The sequence below is a fragment of the Cebus imitator genome, unplaced genomic scaffold (assembly GCF_001604975.1).
Source record: "Cebus imitator isolate Cc_AM_T3 unplaced genomic scaffold, Cebus_imitator-1.0 Scaffold30, whole genome shotgun sequence".
Taxonomy (NCBI): domain Eukaryota; kingdom Metazoa; phylum Chordata; class Mammalia; order Primates; family Cebidae; genus Cebus; species Cebus imitator.
In genome coordinates, this window is record NW_016107345.1 from 9,726,398 (window position 1) to 9,736,817 (window position 10,420).

Here is a 10,420-nt window from a genome sequence, read left to right on the forward strand (position 1 = left end):
TACATACATTGGGGCTCCATGATTTTAAAAAAGTTTGGAGATTACTCCTCAGGTGTCAAACTTGGCAGTGCACCAGAATCACCTGGAAGCTCACTGAACAAATGCAGACTCCCAGACCTCAGTCCTTCAGATTCAGGAGGTCTGAGAAATTCACATTACACCAACAACTTGGGAAATTCTAAGGCAGGTGAGCCACACGGGCTCTACTGTGAACTCTGCTCTGAAAATGCCTTTAGCTCTTTAGTTTTTGTTTTTTGCTTTTTTTTTCCTTTTTCACTTAATAACTTTATTCTGACTCAAAAGCCGTAGAGTTCCTCACCAAAGGACATATAGGTCAGTGCAAAGAAGAAAACAAACACGTCTGTATTCTGCACGTCTTTCTCTGTCCCCCTTCAGTAATGCGCCACCCTATTCCCAGCCCTGGTTGGTTGCACCCCCTGAGCCAGGAAGGCGCTGGTCACTCACTACACCATGACAAAGCCACCTGCTTCCTGCTCATGGCAACTCGGCTCAGCCATTAGAGAGTAGCAGGTAACAGGTTGCTAGGCAGACTAATTTCTCAGGGAGCAGATTTGCCCATCTTTCTAAATGATCCAATTTTTCTCCAATATTTTCTCATCAAGGAACATTTTCCAAAAACCTCATAAATGAAAGTCGTGGAAGTAACAACAAAGAAGTCCAAGATGGCGCTGTCCAAAGGAAAGGTTTCCGGGTTAGGCATGGCTCAAGGTGCTCGGTGCAAAGCGAACAAAATCCCTGCCCACCTGCAGCTGACAAGTTAATGGGGACAATGGAGAAGTAAGTTATCTCTCACTGTTAGATGGTGGTAAATGCCATGGAGAAAGATGCGGCCTGGGCACAAGAGAGGGAAAAGCTCACAAGAAGTGAATTAATATTTGTTGACCACATGTGAACAACTGGTTTTCATGTAAGTCACTTCATCTTCACCACTCTCTCATTGTACCCCTCCTTTTTTTATTATACCAATTGTACATGTAAAGAAACTGAAGTTCTGGCCAGGTGTAGGTAGTTCATGCCTGTAATCCCAGCACTTTGGGAGGCTGAGGCGGGCAGATCGCCTAAGGTAGGGAGTTTGAGACCAGCCTGGCCACCATGAAGAAATCCCGTCTCTATTAAAAATACAAAATTAGTTGGGCATGGTGGCATGCGCTTGTAGTCCCAGCTACTTGGGAGGCTGAGGCAGGAGAATTGCTTGAACCAGGAGGTGGAGGTTGCAGTGAGCCAAGATAGTGCCATTGCACTCTAGCCTGAGTGACAAGAGCAAAACTCCATCTCAAAAAAAAAAGAAAGAAAGAAAGAAATTGAAGTTCCAAGTTCCAAGACTTTAAGAAACTTGCCTAAGGCCACGGAGTTAATGAATACCTGCACAGTACTGAACTTCTTAACTGGTTGTCAGAATGAAGCTGAGGGCGAATAGTAAAGGAGAGTGCCCACACATGCCTTTTATTAGCGCTCACACACCCTACATCCTCCAGGACTCATTATGCTACGTGGAATGTGCTGGGCCTCCTCTTTCCAACTTAATGTTTCACCCTTATTTTGGTTCTCTGAAACTCTTATTTTGCTCAATGCTAATCCCATAAATTGGTTCTCGTTCTAGAGTGCAGATGGTAATGACTGTTAATTTCTGCTAAGCCCACAAATTTGCTTTCTCCATCTATAGCCCAATTGATCACATTAGCCAGGTGTGGTGGTGTGTAGTCCCAGCTACTCAGGAGGCTGAGGCAGGAGAATTGCTTGAACCCAGGAGGTGAAGGCTGCAGTGAGCCAAGACTGCACCACTGCACTCCATCCTGGGCAACAGAGCAAGACTCTGTCTCAAAAAAAAAAAAAAAAAGAAAGAAAAGAAAAGAAAAGGAGTGTGTTAGTGTACATGACACAAGTCCCATCTTCTAAATGTAGGACATTTGTTCAAACACTAAGGAAGAAGATAGAATGGGAGAGTTTTAGACCAAAACAAAGGGAGCCTTTTATAGGTAAAGAGAATAAAGAATGAGACCCAAAAAGATTAAGCAGATCTCTGGAGATTACCATTATATCTGTTATTTCTGATAGAGCTGGCACTGGTGCCTGACTTCCAAGACTGAGGTTATTGGGGATTTCATTTGTCTACTCATCTTCAAATCTAATTTCTGAGAAAGCTGAGAAAACAGATGGAATTGAAAGACTTAGAACTGTAGAGATGTTAGTTCTGCCTACCTGACTCTAAAAGTGTGATCCTATTCCAATAAAAATACACACACATACAGGAACTAATGATGCCTACTTCCAGAATACAGTAGATTGTCAGCATACATTGCTTTCCTTTCATTTCTCCTCCTGTGCCTTTGTTTACCAGTTTTCCATTCCCAGAATTCTCTGCTTTGGCTTCCCAGTCTTACCTCACCACCAAGCCCCAAATGATCTTTCTCTCCTGATCTTTATTAGCATTCACATAGTAGTATATAAGTTTCGTGGAGGCAAAGGCCATGATTTCAATTCCTTCCTATGCTCATCGTACCAAATAGATCCTTGCACAAGGAGAGGGCCACCAACTCCTCTCCATTTTGGTTCATCTTCACTTTTCACTTGTTTTCTTTAAGCCACTCCGCTATTAAAAATCTTCCTGTTGCTTCTATTGTATAGGATAAACTCCAACTCTGATTCAAAGCACACAAACCTTTTCAAGGATTCCTCTCCATCTACCTTATTTGGTCTCTACTCCCACCTTATCGCCCTCACACTTTTGTTCTCCAGAGCCATGGACCTTCTTGTCACTCCTCTTTTAAAATTCTGTGCTTTTGAGTAGGCCATCTCCTTTACCAGAAATGCCTGGGAAACTCCTTGGTGAACAAGGCTCAGACACCATGACCTATTTGTGGCTGTTCACACCCCTTTCCTTCTCTTGAGCTCATATAACTCTTTGTCCCATAATGTATGGCCCCGATTAAACCATGTGATTAGGTTTTCTTCATCTTTGTTTTTCCTATGTCTATTCAGTGACTTTTACATGCCAGGAGCTCAGCAAGTACTTACTGATGATTGAATCAATGGACTCTTTCTCTCTGTCTTTCTCTCTCTCTCTCTATGCTGGTTGGTTGGTATGAGTGACTCAGAATGTTAGGGGATGTCAAAGAAAGAAGGTCTTAAGAATCCTATGTTCTTTGATTCCCTAAAGGGAAACAAAATCTGACTTAGGACCAGAGCCCCCAGAACTGTCTGACTCTCTCCAACTACAAGAAACACCACTGGTTGCCTGGAAATTTTGGTGAGAAGTTACTTTAGGAGAAAATGCTAATAATTTCCCAGATTAATGCTTACAATTATTTCTTTTTTATAAACCCCCTTTATGTCAGCCTCTTCTTACTCTTACAAAAAAATACACCAGCATTTAAAATCCCTTGCTTACAGCATTGCATAAACACCATAAACAGGAACCAGTGAGCACGGCTGGCTTCACGGACACAGTTCCCATGGAGACACACAGGGCCCCACACTCAGAAGAGCCCCACGCTTGGTTTAATGCTCTGCTGTCACCATCTTGCAATTCTTATAAATTTGAGCAAGGGACCCCATATTTTTATTTTTCACTAGGTCCCACAAATTATGTAGCCCATCATGCCAATGAATACATGATACTTACTTCCCAACGTTTCCCGATTTGACAGTTTAAACACTGAAATTCCTGTGTCTTCAAAAGCCCTTGGTCCCAGGCAAACCAGGATAGTTGTCATCCTACGTCTGGTCCTCAAACTGCAAACCAGTGTGGCATGCATTACTTTGTTCAATAAATAATATGACCAAATGAGTTACAGGCAGAAAAGCTTATTTAGGACACGTAAGCCTCCCCAGTAAACACTGTCTGTGACTGCTACAAATTAATATTTCTAAACACATCTCTCTGCATATTACAGCTCAAGGTTTATCAGCTCAAACTTTTAAGTTACAAGAAACCTATTTTAAAAACCAGTCCACAGGAAAGGGTTGCAGAGTCTAGGTCAATGAAAGAATTCCAGCAAGGCTATGAGCCACTGGGAATTCAGTCATTATTTATCTAAATTTCTGGTTAGGAATGAGGTTGGTAAATTAGTCACCACCTAGTTTCATCATCTATAAACTTTCTATTGACATTATTGGCCCATTTTTCTATTGGGCTGTTTGTTTTTTCTATTCATCTGTAAGAGTTTGTTGTATATTCTGCTCTATCATACCTGGCTAATTATTTTTATTTATTTATTTATTTTTGTAGGGACAAGGTCTCACTATGTTACCCAAGCTAGTTTCACACTCCTGGGCTCAAGCAATACTCCCGCCTCAGCCTCCCAAAGTGCCGGGATTACAGGCATAAGCCAACATGCCCAGCAAGAATTCTGTATTCTTGACGATCTTGTCAAATCTGTGAGGGTGTTGGAAGGACTATATATACACCTTTAAAAACCTCAGTGGGCTTTGTAAATAAAGTGGAAATCAGAAATCTGTGAACATTTAGAATGTTGAAGGCCAGGCACGTGAGCCAAGAAATTGTTTGCCTACAGACTTTTCTTTCTTTCACTGTATGCCAGGAGGGTTACATAAGCCTCTCTTCAGTACCACCCAAAACCCCCAGTAAAAGGAACACAGACAAATAATGAAAAGACAAAGGCTCCAAGTGCAAGTTCAATTGTCTTTATTTTTCTTATACAGAATCAGAGAAGCAAAAACCAGTACCAAACTCCAGGTAAAATGGTTTGATCTGATCAATTTGGCTGCATACTTTCGGTATGCAAAACATTCTAAACTTAAAATAGAAATTTTTATATTACAAAATGTAGAAGTAAATGTTTTTAAAAGTTAAAGTACTAGCACATTTATGAGTTAGGGAAATGGTCTCTGTCAATTGCCCATTTTCCCAATTAAATTAATCCACGATTTCCTTTTATATTTTTCATAAAAGTTGTACTTTCAGAAGTTACTTTCTAATTACGTTATGAGAACACAACTTGCAATTGGCAACACTTCTGTCACTCTAGATCACTTCTTCTGCAGAGAGCTTTTCTACCAAGTTAGCATCAACCAGCACAATAAATTTTTCACTGTTTTATCTGCTTGCTGTATATGGTATAATCAGTGAAAGAAATGGCATTTCACATCCTTGATAATACAGTGAAATACTGTCTAACAATTACTTAGATTTAACAGAATTACAATTAGGTTTTGACAATGTATTTACTTCAAGACAATGTATTTTATCAGAAAAAAAAATATCTTGAAAGAAAGACCTCTGAAATTATTTTTCATTTGATTCTCTTTTGTGATAAAATTTTGGGGTGAAATGATGTTTACTGGTTGATTTAGTACTAAAAAGACTAGTACTAAAAAGACTAAAGACAGTTGTTTTATAAAAGAAATATACTATAAATAGCACCTTATCAAGAATTCTGCAGGGATTTTAACACTTACAATAATAGGAAATAGCCATTAAAAAAGTTGCTCTAACTTTAGATTTCTAACTTTAGTGTTCTTTAACAAAGGCCATATTTTATGGTCTTAAAAACAAAACAAAAAAAATTATATCTGGCTTTATCTATTAGTAAACGTAAAGGGTCCATATTTTATTCTGCAAAAATATTTATTATATTCATTAATAAATGTTCTAACTAATTGAACTAAAAAAAATCTTCTAGTATTTTCTAATGCCACAAGCTTACTAGAAAATTACTTCTAAAAATTGATAATATAAGTCATCAATGATTTAACTGCTTAAAAAAAGGGGTATCTGTTTCTCTTACATTTAATAACCTGAAAATGAGTCTATAAAAATATTTTTTAAAAATACAGTAACACTGCTGATTTTTGTTAGGTCCCTTGTTTTTTTAATTTTTTTTTTTTTTTTTTTTTTAGCAAGAATGTACAATTCTTTTTGCTTTTTTTTTTTTTTTTTTTTTTTTTTTTTTTTTTTAGCAAGAATGTACAATTCTTTTTGCAATTTTTTGCTAACAAAAGACAAAAAGAAATAGTGCTCCCTTCAATTTAGTAGCAATAAAGTCATCTACCTTCATCTCTCTCAGAGGGCTTAGGGAGAGTGAAAGGAATTAGAGGAACATAAACCAGGGTCCTTCAGGAAAAAGAAGTCACTTCATAGTGATGAAGGCAGCAGCAGGCTACGCTCTTATCTGTCTGCATGCTCAGCATCAGCATGCCCTGCCTCTCCTCCTTCCAAAGCCTTCTTTTCTTCTACAACAGAGTCTTTTGGTATAAAGGTTGTAACAGAAAATTGTTGCTTTGTCCTTTTGGGGCACCTCTCGCATCTCCTGCTTGTTTTGCTTTTGGGGTACTATAACTTGTCTCTTTCCATTTCACAACTAGTATCCTTTCCACGATATTCCATAACTTCACTACTTCATCTCTGACCTTTTCACTTGCCTTCTTTCCAACATGATCCAATGTACTCTGTACATGTATATTCCAGTAGATGAAAAGGAATCTTATTTAAGATCTCCAACAAATAAGTCCCCCATGGAAATTGAAAGTGTCCTCTCAGAGACCCGAATTATTAATGTCTTTCAAAAAAAAGATTAAATTCATAGATTATAAATAATACTAGTTCAAAATATTAAACAGTTGAGGACTTCATTGGCAATGCAGGCAGACTGCATGCCGGTTGAACATGATGCTCTCTCAGTCCTTAAAAGCTAATAAAAATGTTTTTGGTTATGTAAGAGGTATTGAATATATATTTCATGCCTTTTTATACCAAGTGTAGCAAACAGGGTTAGGATAATGTACTTAGGAATCAATTTTACTGAATTCAGAAACATGTATCTCCACCATACACCCTCAAAGGGCTTTTTTCTTTTCTTTTTTTTTTTTTTTTTTTTTTTTTGCACGTCAGTCAGAGATCTGCTTCATCCTTCAGTTTCATAGATAGAATTACTTTAAACACTTGAAATCTAGAAAGCAAACCTGACAAGGCTTCAGAATTTTAAAAGCAACAGTTCACTGCATGTGCCATCAGGTTGAAATCTATGTTGTCCTGATGTTTTCAGAATTGCTTCAAAAGACACAAATACAGTTGCCACCAATTTAGCAAAAACATTTGGCTGCCTTTTGTCATCAGCTACAAAATTACAGTGCTTTATAAAATAAACATCAAGGCTGGCATGGTGGCTCACGCCTGTAATCCCAGCACTTTAGAAGGCTGAGACAGGTGTATCATCTGATTCAGGAGTTCAAGACCAGCCTGAGCAATATAGTGAAACCCCGTCTCTACTAAAAATACAAAAAATTAGCCGGGCGTGGTGGTGTGTGCCTGTAATCCCAACCACTCGGGAGACTGAGGCAGGAGAATCGCTTGAACCCAGGAGGTGGAGGTTGTAGTGAGCCAAGATCGCGCCATTGTGTTACAGCCTGGGCAATAAGAATGAAACTCCATCCAAAAACAAAACAAAACAAAACAAAACAAAAAAAAACNAAAAAAAAAAAAAAAAAAAAAAAAAAAAAAAAAAAAAAAAAAAAAAAAAAAAAAAAAAAAAAAAAAAAAACAACTAAACAAAACATCAAATTCTAAGCTGCAATTTTTAAAATCCCAAGTTGCAATATTTCAAAAACTTTTGTTTGAATAACAAATGCTCATAATTAGTACCAAACTGGTCTCTTTCACACGATCTGTAGAGTAAGAACTGTGACTAATGCGGCTGCTGCTACTCTCCCACTGGAGAGACTAAGTTGTCTAGATGCTCTGCAGTAAAATAATGAAGGCTAAGCTACAACAGGACTGTGTGTGCCTTTGTAAATACAGACTAATTAGAGCCATCAGAGCCAGCATGGATTCAAAATTACATTGTATTCCATACAGTAGAATTTTACTATCCATACAATGATTTTTAAAGCTCAAGTTAAATAGTTTTTAAAGCATTGGGTACTACTGTCATCAATACAGTTTTTGAAACAGTAAATCAGGTCTAATTTTGTGCACATTTCCTGGACCAAGCTGCCCTCAGAGTTAACTGCCTGTGGTCAGCTTTTTATGGTTTAAAATCAGTTGATGTATAAATTTCAATTAACACCCATAAAGCTTAGCCATGGGGCAGAAGAGAAGAAAGAGAAAAGTATTCTGCATAATCCTGTAGACACAATTCTGTATAATCTGTCACAAGAATGCAGGCTTGCAGAAAATGAAAATAGAATATTTATTTATGTTTAACTTAAGTTACTCTCAATGGAAACCAGGCAATGATGAAACTGGCAACATAAAAGGAGGGAGCACGAGTCATGGAGGCAGAAAGCGATGTACCTGCAGACTTGCTCTGCTCCATCACCTTTACCAAGAGGCCCAGGAAATGTAAGGTCATGGCTACATCCAAGTTACAATGGTAGTTATTACAGCCAGGTTAGAAAGGGCTCACTTTTGTTCAGAGCAGACTCTACATCATTGAAGAGGGGCATCAGGTCTTCAGATTCCAAAGTTCCTAGGTCAACGTTTGTTCCTGGAAGACAGTCAAGGAAATCAGGGAAACGGGTCTGTTGGGGGTTGATGTTCATGGGTGTTTGTCCTGCATTTTCTCCTGTAACAGAATGAAAAGAAACCATTATAATTCCTTCTTTTAGGCTCTTGAAAGAGGAAAAGTTCAAGTATTAACACAACCATCACCTTCATGTCTTCAACTACCACATTATTAACACTTACTCAAGGAGGTACAGAGATGTGGAAGAAATATAAAATTCTTTCTGGATAGATGTGGTCCAGAATGGAAAAGTCCAAGGAGATGAGAAAGGAGCACGTGAAAGTCACTGTGGATTTGATTTATGATCTGTGCCTTCCCGTGCCAGAGATGTTGTGAAGAACTGTTTTGCAAAGAGTAGAGAGGCCCTCTCTGTAATAAACACCTTATTACAGAACTATAATCTACAGATTTTATTGTAAGCTTTTATTTACCCATACCATCCTTCTTTACGTTCAAAGAGAATGGTGTGAAGCTTCTTTTAACAAGATTATTAAAAAGTTGTCTTCACTGACGTCTTTAGGCATCATTTATAAAGGGAGTTCTGCAGACGTTCTCCCTTTTTCCTTAATACATACACCCTACGACTATCTACCTTTCTCACAAGTATATGAGCCACAATGCATATGAGCATGTTAAGGCTTTGGGTCTTAAAGAAAGATTTTGTTTTCTTTAAGCCACTATTTCCTAAACCCATTTAATCACCTAAACCTATTTTGGCAGTATGTGTATCCTAATAAAACTGAAGTTCTACAGAACACAGGTGAGAAAATGCTGTACTAGAGGAAAAGTGTCTGGGATATGACATGAAGAATATAGGTTCTTTATGTGTGCTACTTTGGGACAGAATGTACTACTGACTTTTGTGTCATTAGACTGAGCTTTGTGGCTATGTAAGCTTAGACACACTTAACTTGTCTGATTCTCAGTTTACCCATCTGGAAATTGGGATTATAAGCACCTTCTACAAAAGTTGCAGTAAAGTGCCATATAGTGTCTGCCACATATCCATGGCTCTAGGTGTCACTGATATATACAAAGTTACATACATACAAAAGTATAATAAATGTTGATTGTCCTAAGAGAGAAAGAAAAACCTAGGAATTCAGCCACTATTAATTATACAACATCAAAACAACCGGTTAATTCAAATAGTCCCAAACAATTTTCTGAAGGGATAATATCTACTTCAAAGATTGAGAAGCACTGATAACTAAGACCAGCTTCCACCATAATGCATTTTAAAAACTTGCTAAATTATCTTTTGTGTGATACAAGTACGGTAGCCTTCCTGAAAAGTGTGCACGGAAGTTTCACTATTTTAAGCAAAATTGCAGAAAGTTCATTTTAGCAATCTGTGTTTTCCAAGAAGAAAAATCATATCCTTCCAAATGATGAAGGAACCATAATCCAATTTGCATTTCGTTAATAGCAAAACACAATGGCTTTGCTAGAAGTCACAAAATATCAATGACTCCTGGGCAATATTTTACAGGAATTTCATTGCAAGGGGCAATAATCTAAAAAATTAAATCAAGTTCAACAATATGACCTCAATATGGTTACTGATATTAAAAACAACATCAAAATAGAAAACAAAACCTAAAAAACTTTCTTCTACCCACTAGAGTGTAACAGATAAAAATTAGGCTATAAAAAGTATCTGTTCTAAAAGAACTATCTGATCTGAAGTGCTGGATGTCTTTTTTCTCGTTATCTCCAGTTAGAATCATTCATTTCTACTAGTTTCCCATTTTAATATTCAAATACTCAAGAAATATAATTTTTAGCCAAGCAAAATATCTGTTTTAAAGAATTCCTAGGCTAGATGTGATGACTCATGCCTCTAATCCACTTTGGGAGGCTGAGGTTGGTGGATCACCTGATGTCAGGAGTTCAAGACCAGCCTGGCCAACATGGTAAAACTCTGTTTCTATTAA

At 37.6% G+C, this 10,420-nt stretch overlaps 1 protein-coding gene across 1 annotated transcript in view; it reads right to left on the minus strand.

The window, feature by feature from the left end:
- Positions 1-7,803: 7,803 nt before the first annotated feature.
- Positions 7,804-10,420, minus strand: part of WWTR1 (WW domain containing transcription regulator 1) — a 152,428-nt gene continuing 149,811 nt past the window's right edge. The window contains exon 7 of the mRNA XM_017523833.2: positions 7,804-8,543. Within this exon, the coding sequence (XP_017379322.1) occupies positions 8,359-8,543 (185 nt within the window). The 3' untranslated portion in view covers positions 7,804-8,358. The remainder of the gene's footprint in view (positions 8,544-10,420) is intronic.